The sequence below is a fragment of the Anomaloglossus baeobatrachus genome, chromosome 8 (genome assembly GCF_048569485.1).
Source record: "Anomaloglossus baeobatrachus isolate aAnoBae1 chromosome 8, aAnoBae1.hap1, whole genome shotgun sequence".
Lineage (NCBI taxonomy): Eukaryota > Metazoa > Chordata > Amphibia > Anura > Aromobatidae > Anomaloglossus > Anomaloglossus baeobatrachus.
In genome coordinates this window covers 205,831,313-205,855,669 of record NC_134360.1, presented here as the reverse complement: position 1 = coordinate 205,855,669, position 24,357 = coordinate 205,831,313, and the positions used below count along the sequence as shown (strand labels likewise).

At 47.8% G+C, this 24,357-nt stretch overlaps 1 protein-coding gene across 1 annotated transcript in view; it reads left to right on the top strand.

The window, feature by feature from the left end:
* Positions 1–24,357, top strand: part of TUT4 (terminal uridylyl transferase 4) — a 209,217-nt gene that overhangs the window by 104,969 nt on the left and 79,891 nt on the right. The window contains exons 14-18 of the mRNA XM_075320092.1: positions 3,002–3,152; positions 6,976–7,062; positions 7,322–7,425; positions 9,436–9,493; positions 9,585–9,688. Of these exons, the coding sequence (XP_075176207.1) occupies positions 3,002–3,152; positions 6,976–7,062; positions 7,322–7,425; positions 9,436–9,493; positions 9,585–9,688 (504 nt within the window). The remainder of the gene's footprint in view (positions 1–3,001; positions 3,153–6,975; positions 7,063–7,321; positions 7,426–9,435; positions 9,494–9,584; positions 9,689–24,357) is intronic.

The following is a 24,357-nucleotide window of genomic DNA, read 5'->3' as shown; positions in this document are numbered from 1 at the left end:
CTTAGTTACCCGATATTTACCCTGGCTACGTGTGCAGGGAGCCCGACACTTCCCTGCTCAGCTCCGCCCCCTCCCGCACTCCGCATGTGTACACACACACACACACTCACCTGTCCCCAGCCATGCAGACCGCGGCTCTGACGTCCTCAGCGCCACGGCCCCACTCAGCTCCACCCATCTCGCACTCCGCCCCCCACACACAACGGAGACCGACAATGAATTCTGTTCTTTGTCATCCGTTGTACAACGCATCAGTCACATGCGTCAAGCAACGCATGTAACTGATGCAAAACAACGGAAATGTGAACCTAGCCTAAGATGTTGAAAATGAAGCTCTAATGGCATCATAATGGCAGGCAGGAGCTACTGAAGTTCCCACATCTGCCATGTTTGTACACTTCTAAAGCCGAGCGGTCAGGGGAGACTTATAAGTGACGAGGGACAGACTGGGACTCTCACTCAAGAGCCCAGTTAAATCTGGAGCTGGCCCTGCTCTATGCATAACCTCGATTTAGAGGAGAGGGACACATTTTTGTCAAGAATTCACATCAATAGAAGTCTGTATTTGCAAAACTATACAACAAGCCATATAGATTATATCTGTCTGCAAAGTGGACCTCCATTGCCGCAGTACAATCCTCCGCTGTCCGCATATCTGAGTATCTGAGATGCTCACTACATGCAGATATTGTCAGACCAGTATGTTATCATTTCAGGAACCTGTTGAGCTAAGATGCCTATAAAAGTAGTTTAATAGATTGTTGACCTGCTATTATTATACAAAGCTGGGATGTCACTGTGACATACACCCAGCCGACACCAGCGGAGAGCCAGAAGGGCTGCACGTCATGGTCCATGCTAATAGGAAGTGGTAGGGACTCATTACGTACATTGTTTTATTGCATTTTTTTTCAAAATATATCTAGATTTTGTTGCTTTGCCGGATTTGCCATGACTTATGATAGCCACTATTCACATCATGTTCATTACATGAACGCTAAAGATTTCCATAGGGGTGTATTAGCTGATGAAGGCCTCCGTAAGGCCGGAATACATCAGTACACTGCTAAAAAAAAAACCAAAAAACAAACCTCATCCATAGAATTGCATAGCAGGTTATTGTATTGCATTCACGTCATCTTGCAAAAACATATGACATAGCGGCAATGAAGGAGGTGCCAAGAGGACCAGCGCCTGCAAGGTCCCTGCTCTCCTTCCTTTCCCTATCCCAAGGAATGTCTGGACACTTCCATGTACTAAACCATCCAATGTCTGGGGATGCCCAGTTATGTGCTTTCGGAGGTTGTCGTCCACCAGTGCCACGAAGGGCCTGAATATGTAGACACATCCCATTCATTGGATTTTGGATGGATGGACATACAGCTCTCTGTTATCTCTTTGAGTCACATTGACAATAAAGGGAGCGGAGGCCGAGCTTGCTCAAGATGGGGTTGTAGAGCCCCATTCTCAGGGACTCCGGGGGTCCAAGCAGGTTATACCAGTTATCTCCTATACGATCTATAAAGTGCTACAATTGGTTTGCTGATAGTGATGGGTGGACCCAGACTGTAAAAGTCCGGATCAGCACGGTTTCAAACTTCTCTGAGTGACTGACCCGGGTCCGGGTGTTGATCTGGATCCGTCCACTCGGGGAATAAAAAGAAAAATAAAGGAAAAACAAAGAAAATATGAAGGAACGAAGTGCTTCATACTTAACGAGGCTCTGGCGTGGCTGTACACTGCTCCCGTGGACTCTCCTTCACTTCCTGGGCTGCTTATCTAATGGATGCAATAATTTCGGGGTGTCTGAAGGCTGCTATTTATAGGCAGGGGGAGCTCCCAATAACCATGGGTCTCCCCAGCCTGAGAATACCAGCCCCCAGCTGTCAGGCTTTATCATGGTTGGGTATCAAAATTGGGAGGGACCGCACAATGTTTTTTTTTTGTTTTGTTTTTTTAATTTATTTAAATAATTAAATTAAAAAAAGCTTCACACAGTCCCTCTTATTTTGATACACAGCCAAGACAAGTGCATGGCTGGGGGCTGCAGCCTGTAGCTGTATGCTTTATCTGTGCTGGGTATCATAATATGGTGGGACCATACACCAAATATTTTATTTATTTCTTTATATACCACGATACTGACCCACAGACAGCTGTGATTGGTTGCAGTCAGACGCTGTAACACAGGTTGGGGGCACGTCTGACTGTAACCAGTCAGAGATGCTGGGATGGCTGGTGGGTAGGGAAAGCAGTGCATATGGATGACCATTTATGAGCGGCTCAGGAAGTAAATGAGCGGCTGCAGGAGCAGTGTACAGCCACGCCGGAGCCTCGGTAAGTATGAGCACTTGCTCCTGTCACCTTATCCCTTCTACCAACATTTTTAATTGCCAGATTCTGGTCCCCATAGATTTATATGGGACCAGAATCTGGCCCGGATCCATATTTTCAAAACCTGATAACACGGATCCACCGGTCTAGGTTATCTGCGAGTCCGCTCATCACTTTGCTGACTATATAGGCAATAATGGAAATAGTTGGGGGTAGTCAGTGATTACTTCCACAGGTGGGATGTCTGAACTTGTCGGACCCCCATCACTGTTACCCGCCAGATAAATCTACGGCTGACCAATCGGATGCTTCCGTCTACTATCCATACACTACTAGGCTGGACAATGACAGTTGGCGGCCAATTCTGCAGAGGTGGCCTGCCGTCATTTACTACACAGAATAAGGAAAGAAACATTGATCACTTTCTGTAGGTACATGGAATAAGATCCTAGCAGTTTTTTGCTTCCGCCTCCTAGTGGCAAGAGATTGTACCACATCGGTGTTGTGTTCCCCAGTGTCGCCAGCGAGAAACCTCAATAAAGTCAATAGTAAATCTGGTATAATCTAATTGGCAAATGGTTTTCTGGACTGTAGGATGTGAGACATTTGTAGCCTGAGACTATATATGAATGATATATTTTTACTAACCATATCCCTTTAATCACAGCCGCCCACCATCGTCTGCAGCATCTGCAAGCGTGACGGGCACTCCAAAGATGACTGTCCTGAAGATTTCAAGAAGATCGACCTAAAGCCTTTGCCCACAATGACCGCCAGGTTTCGGGATATACTAGATCGAGTGTGCAAAAAGTGTTATGGTGGGTTTCTAAGTCCTAACCAAACAATATTGTACTTAGAGGTAGAATCTGCATTCTGCAAAGCTTACACCTGCGTCTCTTAAAGGGGTTGTCTACTTCTCATCTTGACCTATATTTATGGTAAGTCATCAATATGAGATTGGTGAGTGTCCGACTCTGACACTCCCTCTGATCAGCATTTCTCACCTCCGGAAGCGCCAGATATATATAGTGGAACAAAACAGCTCCTTACATTGTTTAGCAGCTGCTGCTGAGTTCTGCACATTATCGCCCATAGAAGTGAATTGGATCTGAGCTGCAATACTCGAGAACAGCTGCTAAACGGTATACAGAGCTGTGCTGTTACATCCGGACGACACCAGAGGCGATAGTGACTGATCAGTGCGGGTCAAGGTGTCAGACCGACACTGATCTGATTTTGATGACCTATCCCAAGGATGGGTTATCACTACAAAAGGAGTAGCTAGGCCCCTTAAGTTCTATCGCTCTGCTCCATTATGGAAGTAGGAGAAGAAAACTATGATGCCGTATTTTGCCGGACGTGTTAGACAATATTTTATTTTTCTATCGCGTCTTTGGGAGACACAGGAGACCATGGGTGTATGCTGCTGCCAATAAGAGCCTGACACTATGCGAAAAAGCTGTCTCCTCCTCGGTAGTATACACCCATCGACTGGCACAGAGATAATCAGTTTTAGTTTAGTGTCCGTAGAAGGCAAATCAACTTGTGATTCGGCAACAAAGTGGAGTTGTGTCGCTCTGTCCTCCACCCTAAAGACCGAGCGCACAGTGTGGGTTTGCTCTGGTCTGTCCGGCCCCTGGACTCTGAACAGATTTCTAAGCTTTGAAATATGGTGGATAGTCTTATTATGGCCGTTAATGTAAATGATAAGGAACCAACTCAATCTGGACAGTCCGTACCTTTCAAGAAGTTAAAGCGACCTCAGGTTTTTGCTAACCACAAAGACTTCAATGAAATTTTCACCATGGAATGGGAGCATCCAGAAAAATATTTCCAAAGATGTAAATGCATGGAAGTCCTATACACTTTTGCGTATGAGTTTCTTTAAAGATGACTCTCCTTCAGTGGATCCCCCAGTCTTCCGGCTCTCCACCAACACTATCCTTCCTCTCTCAGATGGGGCCTTGCTCAAGGATCCCTCCGTCAGGTACACCGATACTCTAGCAAAATCTGTTTTCGAGGCCATGGGATCGGCCCTCTGCTAGTCCTTTGCCTTCACATGGGTTTCCAAGTCAGTTTTCACCAGGTTAAGCTCCTTTGCCAGGGCATTTTGTCTGGTGCTCCCTCTCCGAACTGGCGGATCTAGCGGCCAAAATTGCCCATGCTGACAAATATATTCTAATGGCGTCACTAGATGCAGCTGCTTGTTTAGCCATCATGGTCAGCAATATTGCCACAATCTGCAGAGTCTTATGGTTGAATGCTTGGAATGCAGACTCTGCATGCAAAAGTCTCTCAACAGTCTCCCTTTCCAGGGCTCCAGAATTTTTGTAGAAAAACTGGACAAGATCATCCCGGACGCTACCAGGAGTAAAAGTACTTCTCTTCCACAACAGAAGCCAAAACATCCACCCATCAAGAGACGCCCTTTTCTCTTTTGCCAATTTTCATCCAGAAACAACAGTCACCAGGAGAAGTCTCCCTTCCGTTGAGAAAAAAAGAAGACCCTCCTTCAAGCCTGCTCTCTCCTGGAGTCCTTCTGGACGACAAGGCAAGCCGCCTAGATCCAACAGATTATCTTTAGCATGACAATGCATCCCCACCTGCGAATCCTCTCAAGGTGGATGGTTGGCTCTTCCGTTCTGGGACAAGTGGCTTTCTATAGTGTCAACATTCTTTGAGTTAGAACATAGTTTCTTACGGCTACAAAATAAGAGTTTTCACCCTCACTCTCGCTTCTTCATATTCCGCCCCCTCCCAGAGATCCTTTTCTTCTCCCTGTTGTTTTCAAGGACATCGATTTTTCTCTTTAGGTCCTGTATCATAATTCACTTTCCGTAATGGTTCTCTGGTTTCAATTCAAACCTGTTTGTGGTCCCAAAGAAAGACTGATCCATGCTTCCCATTTTGGATCTCAAGTTTTTGAACAAGTGTGTCCGTCTTTGCCACTTCAAGATGGAGTCGCTGTGTTCAGTGATAGCCTTCATGGAACCCGAAGAATTTCTGTGTTCGGTAGACATACAGGAAGCCTACCTGCACATACCTGTTTTTCCATCCCACCACAAATTCCTGTGTTTAGTAGTTTATGATTGCCACTTTGAATTCCCAGCACTGCCATTTGAACTAACCACAGGGCTCAGGGTCTTCTCAAAGGTGATGGTAGTCGTCATGGCCATCCATCAGACCAGAGGTATTCTTGTCATCTCTTACCTGGATGACATTCTAATCAAAGCTCCTTCTCACTCAGCATGTTGCAAGAGTTTGTAGATCACCCTGGACACTCTTATCTCGTCTTGGCTGGATCATCAACAAAACAAAGTCGTCTCGGACCCATTTTCTGTGACGCAACAGCGACCTTGTAAGTCGCTGTTATGATCGCTGCTTAGCTGTCAAACACAGCAGATGCAGCAGCGATCATAACGACACGCGTCGCTGTGGAAGCGATGCTGCGCTTGGTAACTAAGGTAAATATCGGGTAACCAACCAAAGTGCTTCTCTGGTTACCCGATATTTACCTTGGTTACAAGCGCACACCGTTTAGCGCTGGCTCCCTCCACTCATAGCCACAGTACACATCGGGTTAATAAGCAAACCTTTGCTTATTTCCCGATGTGTACTCTGGCTGTGTGCAGGGAGCCGGCAGCACAGGCAGCGTGAGAGCGGCAGACGCTGTAACTAAAGTAAATATCGGGTAACCAAGGAAAGGGCTTCTTGGTTACCCGATGTTTACCTTGGTTACAGCTTACCGCAGGCTGCCAGAAGCCAGCTCCCTGCTCCCTGCTCGCTTCAGTTCGTCGCTCTCTCGCTGTCGCACACAGCGATGTGTGCTTCACAGCGGGAGAGCAATGAGCAAAAAATGAAGCAGGACATTCAGCAACGAGCGGCGACCTCACAGCAGGGGCCAGGTTGTTGCTGGATGCCACACACAGCGACAGCGACGGGACGTCGCTGCTACATTACCGAAAATGGTGACGTAGCAGCGACGTTGTTGTCGCTATGTGTGAACCCAGCTTTACTGTTGCTTCTCCTACCAATTTCTCCGTGCCAGTTGGTGAGTATATACTACTGGGGAAGAACTAACTTTTTTGCTTAGTGTCAGCCTCCTAGTCGCAGCAGCATACACCCATGGTCTCCTGTATCCCCCAATGAAGTCTGCAATAAATACATTTTAATGTGAGTACCCAAAATCTACTTTTTCAGCCTCCTGGTTGCCTTTTTTTACACTGGTATTTTGCAAAAAAATGAATGGCACATTCCGTTAATAAATCTGCCCAGCTTTATTAGGTAACAAAGATCTCCAATAAACAGTGCTTACAAGCTAAATAGAAAAGAGCTTGTGAGCACTGAACATGTCCTGGGTCCTATTGTCTTAACAGCGATGATTGGTCACAAGGCAAATAAGCATAAGAAAAGTGTTACTATCTCAAGAAAGGCTAAAAATTTTAATAAGCGATAAATGCAAAATTGCTTGTATTTGCAAGCACTAGCCGACAGTAACCATTTATGATGATGGGACTGACCCTTTAGTGAATCTTCCCCATTTTGTATTCTGCACGGCTTTCCTTACACAGTGGTTGATTTTAGTATCTCAGGGTGGAAATGTTTCTTACGGACAGTTTTATTATTTTTGTTGTCATACAGATGAATTGTCTCCTAGTCCTGTTGAGCAGCACAACCGAGAGCAGATACTCATTTATCTGGAGAGATTTATCCGGAAAGAGTTCAACGGTGAGTCTGAAAGGAGGGCTACCGAACGGCATCGAGTGCCGCCACTACCCACCTGATCCGCTAATCGGTGGTGATGCCACGTTTTGAGATTCTCGCCAATGGTCACACATTGATAGGTCTCTCCAATTGATAAGCCAACAATGTTTAGTAAAATCCTTTGTTTTAGTTAGCATAAGATATAAATGTATAGAGAAAGATCTGCGGGAGACGACCTGAAGAGCAAATGCATGATTACTTACCAACTAAGTATTTCACATAGGTAATACCAGACTGTGCTTGTTTGGATCATCCAAGAATGGATTTGGGTTTCGGGACAGCGATCTTGACATCTGTATGACAGTAGAAGGCCACGAGAATGCGGAGGTAAGGATGCTAAATGGTAATGTCGTGCTTTTACTGGGCAATGTCAGATTAAGTGAATTTTCAGGTATTTAAATATGATCCTACCACATTACAAAAGCCAAAAATGTGGCTCCAATTTCTTACGGAGGGGCACACATTACATTAACTGTCTCACATGCTAGGAAAGTGTATGATGCCCCCGGAACTATGCATGGGGAACACAGGGCCTCTGTTCTTGGTATCAATGGAGGAGTCTGCAATCACCTATAGCAGGACACATATGGCAGGACCTATGTATGACCCAGAAATGTGTACGGCTGGAAAACCCCTGGCGTTACTCAACACTAAGAAAATGGACCAGAAATTGATTAGTAAAAATTTCAAATTGAGAGGTTCGCTGCTCTGGGTTGGGAATAGTAGATATTTTACACAACATTGCATGTATAATCTGCAGTCCAGTATACATAATATTCTCTTTTTTTATATATTGGGTATCAGGGAAGTCAAGGTGCCTTTCAGTTCTCTATTATGAAAGAAAAATAATCCAGCTTCCGGAATATTGTAAAATCTTGTATAAACTTTATTTTGAAGGACATAAAAAATATTTGTTACTACAATGGACAAAATAGGGAGCCCATGTGCGGCAACGCGTTTCGAACGCTACCTGCGTTCTTTGTCAAGGCCGGAAGCTGGATTTTTTTTTTCTTTCTATTGGATCCCTGCACTATGAGAGTGTTATCCTTGCCACAGCTGAACTGGATCACCTTTTCCTTTCAGTTCTCTATTATGCAGACATATTTTATCCTGGTCAGATGTGAAATCCGGACCTCCACTGGTTCTGAAAACTCACCTGTGGTGTATCATGAAAGAAGAACCTATTCTGTAAACCAGGCTTTTGATTATTAAAACTTTTTGAGAAATAGACATGTATACAGAGGTGTTACCGGTCATTGTAATCCTGCCTGTGATGATAATGAGACTGCTGAAAAGTTGTTGGTTTTTTTTTTTGTACAGAAAATGTAGTATGAGTCTAGCCTCAGACGTAGAGGCCAACGTGAACATTGCAAGAATTCACAGATGTTGTTTTGTTTTTAAATCAAGGTAGTGATATGGAATAAAAAAAATAATATGGAGAAATAAAACTTGGCTCCCATTTTTCATGAGTTGATCTCAAGTATTTCAGACTTTTTCTATGTACAGAAAAGGCCTTATTCTCTCAAATATTGTAACAAATTTGTCTAATTCTGTGTTAGTGAGCACGTCTCCTTTGCAGAGATAATCCATCAACCTCACAGGTGTAGCATATCAAGGTGGTGATTAGACAGCATCATTATTGCACAGGTGTGCCTTAGGCTGGCTACAATAAAAAAAATTAACTGATGTACACAATAGGTCATTTTCTGATCCCTTTAAAGTGGTTGTTTGATCTAAAATGACCCACTTGCAGTCACTCTGTGGCACTGTATGTGACTGCTGACTTGTGAATCCTCACATCATGCTCCCTGTTTGCTGCAAGGATTCTCCACTGTCAACGCCAGGAATGGTGGTCACGTGGCCGTGGATATGCAATATGCATGCTCTCAGCCAGAATTTGACTAGACTGTTTCCGGTGTGATTAATGCAAGCACATTGAGCGAGGCCTGAAACAGTCTAGTCGTATTCTGGCCGGGAGTATGCATATTGCATATCCGCAGTCATGTGACCACTGTTCCCGGCTCTGACTTCGGTGACTCTTCACAGTGCGCAGTGTGCACAATGCGAGGATTCACAAGTCAGCAGTCACATAGAGTGAGACATAGAGGGACTGTAGACTTGTTATTTTAGACTTGACAACCCCTTTAAGATCAGCTCTGTCAAGCCAAGTCAAGCTTTTACTGCTAAAGTAACAGGGCTGTGGAGTCTGTAAGCCAAACCTGCGACTCCGACAGTCCAGCACAATCTTTTAGGGTTCATATGAGATGTTTATCGAGTGCAGTGGGAAAGAAAAAAGGAAATTGATTTGTACATTTTTATCTTTCTCATCTTTCACAGAGACTTAATTGCAAAGAAATAATTGAAGGATTGGCAAAGGTTTTAAAAAGACATCCAGGTATGTATGTAGATATGCGTGCATATTGCATACATCAATATTATACACAACCTTTTTACATTATTTATATTGTCCTCATTGCTTTGTTCAGGCCTGAAGAACATTTTGCCAATAACAACAGCCAAGGTCCCCATCGTGAAGTTTGAGCACAGGGAGAGTGGGGTGGAAGGGGACATCAGTCTGTATAACACTTTGGTATGTTACATTAATGTCATTTATTCTATATAGATGAAGGGCTATTCCCATCATAGCCATGTTGGTATATACAACAGCTGCAGGCTTATGCTTGTAAGGCTAGTTTCACACTACGTCTTTTTAACATCCGCTGAAAACGTTTTTTTAGCGGAAGTACGGATCCTGCTTTTACAGCAAATAACGTATGCAAACGCATATGTTATTTTGCAGGATCCTGCACTGGATATTTAGGGGCAGGCATTGGAGTCATGTGATCGGGAGTGAGGGGAGCTAGACTGGGAGGAGGCTTCTGACAGCTGCAGACGCTGGTAACCAAGGTAAACATCGGCCTTGGATACCCGATATTTATCTTGGTTACGAGTGTCTGCAGCTGCTAGGAGCAGGGCTGCCTGCACACGTAACCAACGTAAACATCGGGTAACTAAGAGAAGTGGTTACGCGATATTTACCTTGGTTACGAGTGTCCGCAGCTCTCAGGCAGGGGAGAGAGAGACAGGAGAGGAAGGGGGAAAGACAGAGATAGAGAGAGAGGGGGTGAGGGAGGGAGTAGAGAGATAGACAGATCACTGGAGACTGGTTCTGGGCATGCTCAGTACTTTCTGGGCATGCTCAGTACAAAAGCAGGATCCTGTTACAACGCAACTGAACGCAGGATCCAGCACTCATTGAAATGCATTGCAGCTCGCGGCGCAATGTGAAGGATCCTGTGAGATGCGTTATTTTGACAAAGCAAAAAAACGCTACATGTTGCGTTTTTGAAACATGTCAAAATAACGCAAAAGGACGGATCCTGCGTCTAACGGACGCAAACGCATGCAAACGCAGGTGGACGCGAGTCCATTGAAAATGCATTGCAGTGAAAACGGATTTGCACAGGATCCGTACTTCCGTTAAAAAAACGTTTTTAACGGATGTTAAAAAGACGTAGTGTGAAACCAGCCTAAAACGATCATGAGCAGTTAGCAGATGGTGCTGTGTTCACTGTTGTAGTTGCATTTAGTTCCTCTTCATGCTGTATTGGATGATGTCTCTGGTTTGTATTAGTTCTCCTGTAATCCTCCATGTTGTTAATTATGAAGATAATGGTTGCTGTATGTGCAAAGTAATACGGTTCATTCTACCCCAATGTATGACAATTACTGAGCCCCCGAGCATGGTAGTGCTCAGTCATCTTTAGTTACGAGTACAGAGCCCCCGAGCATGGTAGTGCTCACTCATCACTAGTTACGAGTACAGAGCACCCGAGCATGGTAGTGCTCACTCATCACTAGTTACCAGTACAGAGCACCCGAGCATGGTAGTGCTCCCTCATCACTAGTTACGAGTACTGAGTACCTGAGCATGGTAGTGCCCGCTCATCACTAGTTACGAGTACTGAGCACCTGAGCATGGTAGTGCTCCCTCATCACTAGTTACCAGTACAGAGCACCCGAGCATGGTAGTGCTCGCTCATCACTAGTTACGAGTACAGAGCACCCGAGCATGGTAGTGCTCCCTCATCACTAGTTACGAGTACTGAGTACCTGCAGGGTGGATTGATTTAAATCACGCCGATTTAAATCATGATTTAAATCACGATTTTAATCAAAAGATTTTTTTCTATTTAAATCGGATCGATTTAAATCATGATTTTAATCATGATTTAAATCACTGATTTAAATCAAAAGGTTTTTTTTTAATATAAATCACGATTAAAATGAGAAGTGAGAGCAGTGTGCATGTGCGCCCATAGTTACACGGACGAAACTAGGGGCAACGATCTAACGCCAGGGTGAGGGGGGGACCCCAAAGTAAGTAAAAATCTTTTTTGTTTTACTATATGGCAATAGGTAGGTGTTTAAAAGCAGCATGTCTTAATTGTATAAACTATTAATAGCCTCCACATTTTGTTCATACTGCCCCTTTAATTCCACACTTCTAGCTTGGTTTCAGTTTTGGTTTAGTTTCTTTTTCCCTGCATTCAGTTGACATGCCCAAACTTGTTGATAATAAATCTAGCTACTCAGCTACTGACTGCATCGGCTTCATCCGCAGGAGTAGAGAGATTGTTTTCTTCATTTGGTTTTGTGCACACAACAGTCCGAAACCGCTTAGGAACTGCTAAAGCAGGACAACTGGTTTTCCTATTAAAAGTCCTAAATAAACAGTAGGCTTAAAGGACTGATGTATTCACTGAAGATGTTTGCTTACTTCAAACGTTAGAGATAGGCTATTGTTAAAAAGTACTTAGGGGTGCTTCACACACAGCGAGCTCGCTGCCGAGATCGCTGCTGAGTCACGCTTTTTGTGACGCAGCAGTGACATCATTAGCGATCTCGCTGTGTGTGACACTGAGCAGCGATCTGGCCCCTGCTGCGAGATCGCTGCTCGTTACACACAGCCCTGGTTCGTTTTCTTCAAAGCCGCTCTCCTGCTGTGACACACAGATCGCTGTGTGTGACAGCAAGAGAGCGACAAATGAAGCGAGCAGGGAGCAGGAGCCGGCGTCTGACAGCTGAGGTAAGCTGTATCCAAGATAAACATCGGGTAACCAAGGTGGTTACCCGATATTTACCTTAGTTACCAGCCTCTGCAGCTCTCACGCTGCCTGTGCTGCCGGCTCCGGCTCTCTGCACATGTAGCTGCTGTACACATCGGGTTAATTAACCCGATGTGTACAGCAGCTAGGAGAGCAAGGAGCCAGCGCTCAGTGTGCGCGGCTCCCTGCTCCCTGCTCACACTGGTAACTAATGTAAACATCGGGTAACCATACCCGATGTTTACCTTAGTTACCAGTCTCCGCAGCTTCCAGACGGCGGCTCCGTGCAAGCGCAGCGTCGCTTACACGTCGCTGCTGGCTGGGGGCTGTTCACTGGTCGCTGGTGAGATCTGCCTGTTTGACAGCTCACCAGCGACCATGTAGCGATGCAGCAGCGATCCTGACCAGGTCAGATCGCTGGTCGGATCGCTGCTGCATCGCTTAGTGTGAAGGTACCCTAACTCTCTGTAGTTCAATTCTGAGTGTTTAATAGTGCAAATAAAAATTATTAGGTTTCATAATCAACTGTTTTAATATTTTTATTTGTGTAAAACAATTAGATTTGCAAAAAGACAAAGTTTTGCTTGTGTACAACTTGATTAAAAAATCTGATTTAAATCAAATGATTTAAATCAAAAAAATCTGATTTAAATCAAAAAAATCTGATTTTTTTTTATTTTTTTTAAAAAATCAAGATTTTTATCCACCCTGAGTACCTGAGCATGGTAGTGCCCGCTCATCACTAGTTATCAGTACTGAGCACCTGAGCATGGTAGTGCTTACTCATCACTAGTTACCGGTACAGAGCACCCGAGCATGGTAGTGCCCGCTCATCACTAGTTACCGGTACAGAGCACCCGAGCATGGTAGTGCTCGCTCATCACTAGTTACGAGTACAGAGCACCCGAGCATGGTAGTGCCCGCTCATCACTAGTTACCAGTACTGAGCACCCGAGCATGGTAGTGCCCGCTCATCACTAGTTACCAGTACTGAGCACCCGAGCATGGTAGTGCCCGCTCATCACTAGTTACCGGTACAGAGCACCCGAGCATGGTAGTGCTCGCTCATCACTAGTTACGAGTACAGAGCACCCGAGCATGGTAGTGCCCGCTCATCACTAGTTACCAGTACCGAGTATGGTAGTGCCTGCTCATCACTAGTTACCAGTACTGAGTATGGTAGTGCCCGCTCATCACTAGTTACCAGTACCGAGTATGGTAGTGCCTGCTCATCACTAATTGACAATGGGGACAAGAAAGAAATGAGCCCTCCTTTAGATGCTCTGCAAAAACTACATGAGAGATCAAGTCTAAACAGCAAGTTCTTTCTGCTAAGGATCTGTACATAAAGAGGTTTAGTAAAAAAAAAAATGTTAAGCATGAGCACATAGATGCAATGCTGGAAGTGATCACACAAATGAGGTCAGTGGGTGAGGCTATAAACCAGAGAAAAGAGACGTGCTCAAGCAGAATGTGAAAACAGGGTGCACCACCAACATTGCTAGTGATGGAAAAAAAGCAATACAAAAAAGGTGTGTATGCCAAGTATTTACCAAAATGTAAAGATCTTTATTCGGCATAATACATGGACACGCAAACGCACACATACAGATGGGTGAGGATATTAAGGACAGCAATATTGCAATGTGGTTTACCTGACAGTGCACGAGATACTAGGCCTGACACAGACCACACACCTGAATATATACTGTAAACTCCAGGCTAATAGACGAGTGCAAGTAAAGAAAGTAACTTGTACAGGACTCCATGACGGGTGTTAGTGGAATCACTCTTAGAGCCACAGATGCAAAGGCACACAAGAAGGAAACTATAGCATGTTACAAAAATTTATACTGTACAATATGGAAAGCAGAACAAATGAAAAATTTCCAAAAGAGACTAAACAAAAGATCAAAACTTCAATCTCTGATACAGCCAACATTACAGGGTTGGTGCAACACGTCGCATGCCAAGTGATAGAAGGGTTCTCGGAAAACTTCACTTTAATAATAAGGAAACCAATTATCTTGCTGATGGAAAGAGAATTACTATAAAAGGTACGAGGACATGCACTCCTTATGTGCCCCGGTAAAATTGACAGATCTTAGCCATGCCAGTGAAAGACGTGTTGTATGTTGCCAGTCTGCAAGGAGGATTATTTGTACAATATATGGCAGTACTGATACTGATATCAAAGGAAACTTATAAGTTACTGGTGCATTGTAATGGTTGGAAAGCAGGTGATAGCAGTATTAGACGATTATTTATGTTATCTCTGTACAGTGAAGGAACAGGGAAGATTGCACACATGGACTCAATGACTATATGTACACATGCTATAAACATCTAGATCAGAGATATCCAAAAAAAAGAATTAAGGACCTGCAAAGTGTAACTTACCTAAAGCATCTTCTAGTGACCACTTGTCCATATCCTGTAAGCTGTTAATGCTGCATTAAATTTAAAGGGAACCTTTTGTCAAAGAAAAACTGAAAGTGATCAGACTATTTCTGTAAAGGCTGAAGTAAGCAGAAACAAGGCGTTCAGTTTGGGATAACAAAGGTAAACCACCTGTACGTCACCCATACAAATCAATCCTAGTCAGTGTTTATGAACTCACACCTTGGGAAGAAGAGAAAGCCAATAAATGGATAAAGGTTGACAAGGAAGGAAAGATTAACGGGAATATTTAAGCAGTCGAACTGTCGATCCGTTTGAAGAAGGAAGACAATTCAGAAGGCATTGAATGACAGATAAAACTTCTGAGGAAATGGATACAACAGATGAACTACACCTCAAAAAATCAAACCCCACCATTAAAATTCAATACTTTATTCTATTAAACCAACAAAGTGCAAATTTAAAAACAGAGTGGTTTGATGCATTAAATTATGGTCACGGGGAGGATCTCGGGCAGATTCCCTATTCTTATCCTTCCTGACCGCAGGGGTCGGCACCCTACAAGGGTAGACGCAGTGGTGCCCCCGCTCGACGTGGACTGACCCTTCAAACCCTGTACTGACAATCAGTGAGCTACGCTTAATGGCGAAGTAGTAGCTAATTGCTACATCATCTACTGGTGATATCCAGAAGTTTGTTGCTTTAAAACATGGACTGTGTACTCTACTGAGAAGCTGACTACGTTATTTACAAAATGCTGAGTAAAGAAAAGATGTTTCTCTGACGCCTCATTGGGGAACACAGGGCTATGGGGTTATGCTGCCTATCCATAGGAGGACACTAAGTAGATGCAAAAGCATAGCTCCTCCTCTGCAGTATACACCCCCTGGCCGGGCCAGGCAACCCCAGTTTTAGCTTAGTGTCTATAGGAGGCACATCTCTGCAGATTACTGCAGCAAGAATTTTTTGTTTTTAGAGGGCAACGGTTCCTTCGGGGACCGATTTCCCAAAACCATCAACAGGCGGGAACGCGGAGTGTTGCCTCCCCGTACCCCCTCCTGCGACGCTGGATCCTGGGCTGTTACTCACTGGACGACAGGTCTCATGGCACTGATTTTCCAGAGCCCTGAGCAGATGAAAACTTCCTCAGCCCCTCTTTCAGGCTCTGAGTTGATATACGCTCCGCACCAGCGTGACCAGACTGCCATCTCCACAGGAGTTGAGGTGAGATCCTTCTGAGTTTTCCAGAGCCCCAGAGCAGATGAAAAACTTCCTCACTCCCTCTGGCAGGGTCTGAGTTGATACACGTTCTGTGACCGGGCACAGCAGGCGTCAGAATCTGCACACTGGCTCCCTGACTGGAAACTGGAGCAAAGGTCACACTGACTGGATGCACATGAACTGTGATTGCAGACTCCTGCATAGCATTCCACCTGTGTCGGGGGGAGGGGACAACTCCCTGGACTAAGTGCACCCGCTGCTGCGGAACACTTATAGAGGTTTTTCTGTCCACCATTGTTGTGCAGGGCTGGAGGGGGGAAGGGGAGACCCTTCCCATCATTTTTTTGTTTATTATATTTTCTCATGCCTTCTTGTCAGAGCTAAGCCCCGCCCCCTCCGACACTCGATAAGCCACGCTCCCTCATGAAAGCGCGTAACCCTCCTCACACAGGATCTGCAGAGCATTGCTTCCTCTTGTTGTGATCAGAGCCTGTGGGCGTCTCTCAGAGCTGGCTTTCTCCTTCCCACAGGAACTGTGACGCAGGAGGAGGAGGGGGGAAGGGATCATCAGGGTTCTGGATGAGTTATAGCCTTACTTGCATATTAACTCTGCAGAGCATTGCTCCCTCATTACAATCAGAGTTTGTGGCTCATCAGCCAGGGGCTGCAGTCACATATTTTATGCCCTGCACAACTACAGCAACAACTATAAGACTATTAATGTATCCTGCCACGCTGAGCTACTAGGGGATGATAGCACCTCTTCCTTCTGTGAGTCCGGTGCCCCTGTAGCTCCCCGCCACCACCGCAGCAACCGCTGCCAGCCCAGAGCCTACGGCTCCCAGTCCCCCGGAATGGGCACAGTTCCCAGAACCTGGTGCTGGCTATGCAACATCGTCCTACACCCCTCGGGGCTCCTAGACAGAACACAGCCTGATGACACCTCTATAGAGGTCCTTCTGATAAGAATCAGCCCTCTGCTTCACCGGTTGCAGATCAGAAAAAGGGCATGACCCCCATGGTTCTCCCTCGGGGGTACACAGATGGGGTTCTCCCACATGTTCCGCGGTCTCTGAGGAGTCGGAGGAAGGGGAATGATGTTTGTACCGGGATGATTCCTTGGTTTCACATACATTCTGCACATACCCATCGCTCCAGCTCACCAAAAGTTCCTCCGCTTCGCGGTTCAGGACTTCTTTTTTTTTTTTATTTGTGGCCCTACCCTCGGCTCTGCCACAGCACCAAGGGTCTTAACTAAGGTCATGGCGGCCGCCATGAGTGCCCTTCACGCCAGGAGAGTGGCTGTTCTGCCTTGCTTGGATGACCTCCTCATCAAGGGCTCAACCAGCGTGCAGATCTCTGTGGGCACCCTATACCGCTTAGGGCGGCTTCTGACTCCAGTCAAATCATTCCCGGTCCCGTCAATATCCGTCACCTCCCTGGGCATGTCCCTGGACACTCTTCGGGGCTTGATATTTTCCCCTCAAAACAAGTTGACCGCTCTACAACAAGCGGTACACTGCCCTCTACGTACTCCTCTCGCTCCATACGATTCAGTATGAGAGTGCTAGGTAGGATAGTGGCGGCTATAGAGGCAATGCTGCTCGCTTAGCCACACCACCGCCCACTGCAGCTTGCACTTCTAGCTGCCTAGGACAAGAGCCCCTTTTCCTTGGACGAACTTTTCACCTGACACCTTCAGTCAGGTATGCGCTTTGCTGGTGGCTTCAGTCCTCTTCCATATCGAGAAGGAGTTTTCTTCAGCGCTCTATTGGGAGACCCAGACAATTGGGTGTATAGCTACTGCCTCCGGAGGCCACACAAAGTATTACACTAAAAAGTGTAAGGCCCCTCCCCTTCTGGCTATACACCCCCCGTGGAATCACGGGTTCTCCAGTTTTAGCTTTGTGTGTGAAGGAGGTCATACATCCACGCATAGCTCCACGGTGTGTAGTCAGCAGTAGCTGCTAACTACTCGGATGGAAGAAAAGTGGGCACATATAGCGCCCCCAGCATGCTCCCTTCTCACCAGATGGTGCTTGAAAGGTTGAGGTACCTATTGCTGGTACAGAGGCTGGAGCCCCACATGCTGTTTTTCCTTCCACATCCCCCTGGAGGGCTCTGTGGAAGTGGGATCCTTCCGGCCACAAAGCCCTGAGGCCGGGCTCCATCCACAGACCCAGAACGAACCTGATGGATGTCGAGCATTGGTACAGTCAGGGACATGGCCCTGCATCTGTCAGGTACTCGGTGTCCCCGGCAGGCACAGAACGCTCCAGACTTGCTGGGCGTTATAGTGCGCCGGGGACATAAGCAATGGGGTTGTGTCACCTTAGTTATGGCTGGGTGACGGGTTATGTGTTTGGGAACTAGCGCCGACCGCTCCTGCGGCGGGGCGCAACTGCGACATGCAGGGCGCCGGGGACAGAGCGCCGACCGCGCTTTTACGGCGGCGGCGCTCCTAACTTTACTTCCCGGCTTTTGCGGCCTAGCGCCGCTTCGTTCCCGCCTCCGCCCTGTCAATCAGGGCGGAGGAGAGACGCTGTGCAATGGCCAGCGCCGGGGGCTGGAGCTTGATTTACATGCTCCAGCCCCCTCACGAGGCACAGTGAGAGCACGCTTTCCCGCTCTTCGTTTAGGAACGCCCAGAGCCGCCCCTCTTCCTCACAGGACGCCGGCAGCCATTATTCATGCGGTCCGGCTGGGGACAGGCAGGCAGGCTCTGGGAGACTCAGACAGGGCGTCTGGCGGCCACACACCCGCTCTGAGGCGGGCGGTAAGCAGGCTGAAAGCCCCTCTTGTGCCACAGTGATTCTATTTGTGTACTTTCTTCTGGTGCCATATAGATATTGTATATATATTTGCACTGTAGGGCGCTTCTTGGCTATAGACCCCATATTGCGCTGAGGAGACAGCAACATGTCCTCCACAAAACGCAAGGGTCCCAAGGCGCGGGCTGTGTACACTGTCTGTACTGTTTGTGGGACTGATCTACCGGCAGGCTCCACTGACCACCATTGTGTGCAATGTTCCGTGCCTGTAACGCTTCGTCAGCCGGAGGTGGCAGTAGTAACCCAGGCAGAGACGCCTGTAAGTCCTGCCCCAGTAACAGGGACAGATTTTGCAGTTTTGGCTGGTCAGATGGCTGTCACTATGACAAAAATCCTTGAGGCCTTGCAAACCAGGCCAATTACTCAGGCTCCGGACACGGCTGTGTCCTTGCCCCCTGGTCCCCCTCAATTGGAGCGAGTCTGTACTTCAAGGGGCTCTCATGTATCACAGGCTGATGGCTGTGACTCAGATGACGGCCCCAGCCAGCCCAAGCAAGCTCGCTTAGACAGACCCTCCACATCATCACATTGTTCAGGGTCTCACAGGGATGAGTCTCTCTATGATGAGACTGAAGAAAGTGGTCAGGTTTCGGACCATGAGACCACTCTCAATTTGGATACCCCTGATGGTGACGCTATGGTCAATGACCTTATTTCGGCCATCAATAGTGCGTTGGATATTTCTCCCCCCGCTCCCTCAGCAGAGGAAGCTGCTGCACAGCAGGAGAAATTCCATTTCTTGTATCCCAAGCGTAAATTGAGTGCCTTTTTAGACCACTCTGACTTCAGAGAATCTATACAGAAACACCACGCTCAGCCATACAAGCGTTTTTCCAGACGCGCTAGGGATACACGTTATCCGTTTTCCCCTGACGTGATCAAACGCTGGACCCAGTGTCCAAAAGTGGATCCCCCTATTGCCAAGCTTGCGGCAAAATCTATAGTCGCGGTAGAGGATGGCGCTTCACTTAAAGACGCCAACGACAGACAGATGGACCTTTGGTTGAAGTCTATCTATGAAACTATCGGCGCGTCGTTTGCCCCTGCATTCGCGGCCGTGTGGGCACTCCAAGCTATTTCAGCTGGGTTGGCACAGGTAGAGGCTGTCATGCAGCCAGCAGTGCCAAAGGTGTCGACCCTAACCTCACAAATGTCTGCGTTTACGACCTACGCTATCAACGCGGTTCTGGAATCTACGAGCCGTACGTCGTTGGCGTCCGCCAACTCCGTAGTGTTGCGCAGAGCATTGTGGTTAAAGGATTGGAAAGCAGATGCTAGTTCCAAAAAATGTTTAACCAACTTGCCATTATCTGGAGATAGACTGTTTGGCGAGCAGCTCGCTGAAATCATCAAACAGTCCAAGGGTAAAGACTCGTCCTTACCCCAGCCCAGATCAAACAAACCTCAGCAGAAAAAGTGGCAGCCGAGGTCTCGGCCCTTTCGAGGCTCAGGCAAGGCCCAATTTTCCTCATTCAAAGGGACGCAGAAAGAACAAAGGAGCTCTGATTCATGGCGGGCTCACTCACGACCCAAGAAAGCAAACGGAGGAACCGTTTCCAAAGCGGCTTCCTCATGACTTTCAGCCGCCTCCCTCCGCATCCTCGGTCGGTGGCAGGCTTTCCCGTTTTTGCGGCATTTGGCTGTCACTGGTCAAAGACCGGTGGGTGACAGACATTTTGTCGCGCGGGTACAGAATCGAGTTCAGTTCCCGTCCTCCACCTCGGTTCTTCAGAACCTCCCCACATCCCGACCGAGCGGATGCCCTTCTGCAGGCGGTGAGCTCACTAAGAGCAGAAGGAGTGGTAATCCCTGTCCCCCCTCAGGAACGAGGGCGAGGGTTTTACTCCAATCTCTTTGTGGTTCCAAAAAAGGACGGCTCCTTCCGTCCTGTTCTGGACCTAAAAAGGCTCAACAAGCATGTGAACGCCAGGAGGTTCCGGATGGAATCCCTCCGGTCTGTCATTGCGTCAATGTCTCAAGGAGATTTTCTGGCATCAATAGACATCAAGGATGCGTATCTCCACGTACCAATTGCTACAGAGCACCAACGTTTTCTACGTTTGGTAATAGGAGACGAACATCTTCAGTTCGTAGCTCTGCCATTCGGTCTGGCGACAGCCCCACGGGTTTTCACCAAAGTCATGGCGGCAGTGGTAGCAGTCTTGCACTCCCAGGGACACTCCGTGATCCCTTATCTGGACGATCTACTTGTCAAGGCACCCACTCAGGAGGCATGCCAACTCAGCCTGAATGTTACGCTGGAGACTCTCCAGTCTTTCGGGTGGATCATCAACTTTGCAAAGTCAAATCTGTCACCAACTCAGTCACTAACGTTTCTTGGCATGGAGTTCCATACTCTATCAGCGATAGTGAAGCTTCCGCTGACCAAGCAGAGGTCACTACAGATAGGGGTGCGGTCGCTTCTTCAGGGCCAGTCGCACTCCTTGAGGCGCCTCATGCACTTCCTAGGGAAGATGGTGGCAGCCATGGAAGCAGTTCCCTTTGCGCAGTTTCATCTGCGTCCTCTTCAATGGGACATTCTTCGCCAATGGGACGGGAAGTCGACATCCCTGGACAGAGAAGTCTCCCTTTCTCAGGCGGCCAAGGACTCTCTGCAATGGTGGCTTCTGCCCAACTCATTGTCACAGGGAAGATCCTTCCTACCTCCATCCTGGGCAGTGGTCACGACAGACGCGAGTCTGTCAGGGTGGGGAGCAGTCTTTCTCCACCACAGGGCTCAGGGGACGTGGACTCAGCAAGAGTCCACCCTGCAGATCAATGTTCTGGAGATCAGAGCAGTGTATCTGGCACTTCTAGCCTTCCAGCAGTGGCTGGAAGGAAGGCAGATCCGAATCCAGTCGGACAACTCCACAGCGGTGGCATACATCAACCACCAAGGAGGGACGCGCAGTCGGCAAGCCTTCCAGGAAGTCAGGCGGATTCTGACGTGGGTGGAGGACACAGCATCCACCATATCCGCGGTACACATCCCGGGCGTAGAAAACTGGGAAGCAGACTTCCTCAGTCGCCAAGGGATAGACGCAGGGGAATGGTCCCTTCACCCGGACGTGTTTCAGGAAATCTGTCGCCGGTGGGGGGTGCCGGACGTCGACCTCATGGCGTCTCGGCACAACCACAAGGTCCCGGCATTCATGGCGCGGTCGCGCGATCAAAGGGCTCTGGCGGCAGACGCCTTGGTCCAAGATTGGTCGCAGTTCCGACTCCCATATGTATTCCCGCCTCTGGCACTCTTGCCCAGAGTGTTGCGCAAGATCAGATCCGATTGCACCCGCGTCATACTCGTCGCCCCAGACTGGCCGAGGAGATCGTGGTACCCGGATCTGTGGCATCTCACGGTCGGCCGACCGTGGTCACTTCCAGACCGGCCAGACTTACTGTCCCAAGGGCCGTTTTTCCATCAGAATTCTGCTGCCCTGAACCTGACTGTGTGGCCATTGAATCCTGGATCCTAGCGTGTGCAGGATTGTCTCAAGGAGTTGTTGCTACCATGAGGCAGGCTAGGAAGCCCACGTCTGCCAAGATCTACCACAGGACGTGGAAGATTTTCTTATCATGGTGCTCTGCTCAGGGAGTGTCTCCCTGGCCATTTGCATTGCCTACTCTTCTTTCCTTCCTACAATCGGGGTTAGAAAAAGGCTTGTCGCTTGGCTCACTTAAAGGGCAAGTCTCGGCACTATCAGTGTTTTTTCAAAAGCGTCTGGCACGTCTGTCTAAGGTGCGCACGTTTCTACAGGGGGTTTGTCATATTGTACCCCCGTACAGGCGGCCGTTAGATCCATGGGATCTGAATAGGGTACTAGTTGCTCTACAGAAGCCGCCTTTCGAGCCTTTGAAAGAGGTTTCCTTTTCTCGCCTGTCACAGAAAGTGGTGTTTCTAGTGGCGATCACGTATCTTCGGAGAGTGTCTGAGCTGGCAGCACTGTCATCCAAGGCTCCTTTCCTGGTGGTCCACCAGGACAAGGTGGTTTTGCGCCCCACTCCAGAATTTCTTCCTAAAGTAGTATCTGATTTCCATCTAAATCAGGACATTTGCTTACCTTCTTTCTGTCCTCATCCGGTTCACCGGTATGAAAAGGATTTGCATTTGTTAGATCTGGTCAGAGCAATCAGAATCTACATCTCCCGCACGGCGCCCTTGCGCCGCTCCGAGGCACTTTTTGTCCTTGTCGCTGGTCCGCGCAAGGGATTGCAGGCTTCTAAAGCCACCCTGGCTCGATGGATCAAAGAACCAATTCTGGAAGCCTACCGTTCGGCTGGACTTCCGGTTCCATCAGGGCTGAAGGCCCATTCAACCAGAGCCGTGGGTGCGTCCTGGGCATTACGCCACCAGGCTACGGCTCAACAGGTGTGCCAGGCAGCTACCTGGTCCAGTCTGCACACTTTCACCAAACATTATCAGGTGCATACCTATGCTTCGGCGGATGCCAGCCTAGGTAGAAGAGTCCTGCAGGCGGCGGTGGCTTCCCAGTAGGGGGGCGCTGTCTTGCAGCTCTGACAAGAGGTATTTCTTTACCCACCCAGGGACAGCTTTTGAACGTCCCAATTGTCTGGGTCTCCCAATAGAGCGCTGAAGAAGAAGGGAATTTTGTTACTTACCGTAAATTCCTTTTCTTCTAGCTCTTATTGGGAGACCCAGCACCCGCCCTGTTGTCCTTCGGGATTTTTGGTTTTGTTTGCGGGTACACATGTTGTTCATGTTGAACGGTTTGTCAGTTCTCCGATGTTATTCGGAGTTAATTTGTTTAAACCAGTTATTGGCTTTCCTCCTTCTTGCTTTGGCACTAAAACTGGAGAACCCGTGATTCCACGGGGGGTGTATAGCCAGAAGGGGAGGGGCCTTACACTTTTTAGTGTAATACTTTGTGTGGCCTCCGGAGGCAGTAGCTATACACCCAATTGTCTGGGTCTCCCAATAAGAGCTAGAAGAAAAGGAATTTACGGTAAGTAACAAAATTCCCTTCTTTCTCCCCCAAGTGGACTGGCTACTCCTGACCACGGACAGCAGCCTCTTAGTCTGGGGAGCAGCGTACTGGCTCCACACTGCTTCGGGACGTTGGATACCCCAGGAGTCTTCCCTTCCCAGAAATCATCCTGAAAATCAGCGCGATCTTCTCGCGCTCAGGTCATTCCCCCCTTCTGCTAGCAGGTCATTTGATTCGGGTCCAATTGGACAATGCAACAGCTGTGGCCTATGTCAATCAGCAGGGAGGTTCCAGCAGCAAGACAGCTTAGCTCGAGGTCCTCAGGATCCTCACCTGGGCCGAATCGACGGGAGTCTGTGTTTTCAGCGTTACACATACCGGGAGTAGAGAACTGGGTGGCGGACCTTCTAAGTCGCCAAGGCCTGGCCGCCGGAGAGTGGTTTCTCCACCCAGAAGTGTTCCCACACATCTGCACTCACTGGAGTACACCAGACGTGGAATTAATGGTGCTCTATAAATAAATAATAATAAATAATAATAATCTAATGGCCTCAAGGTTGAACGCAAAGGTACCCGCGTTCTTAGCCAGGTCACGTGACCCACAGTCCATTGGCGCGGATGCTCTAGTCTCCTGAAGTCGTTTCCGTCTAACTTACATGTTTTTCGCCTCTGCCCCTGCTGCCGCGAGTAATCAGGAAGATCAAGGCAGAAGGAGTCCCGGTGATACTAATAGCACCGGACTAGCCCAGATGCGCT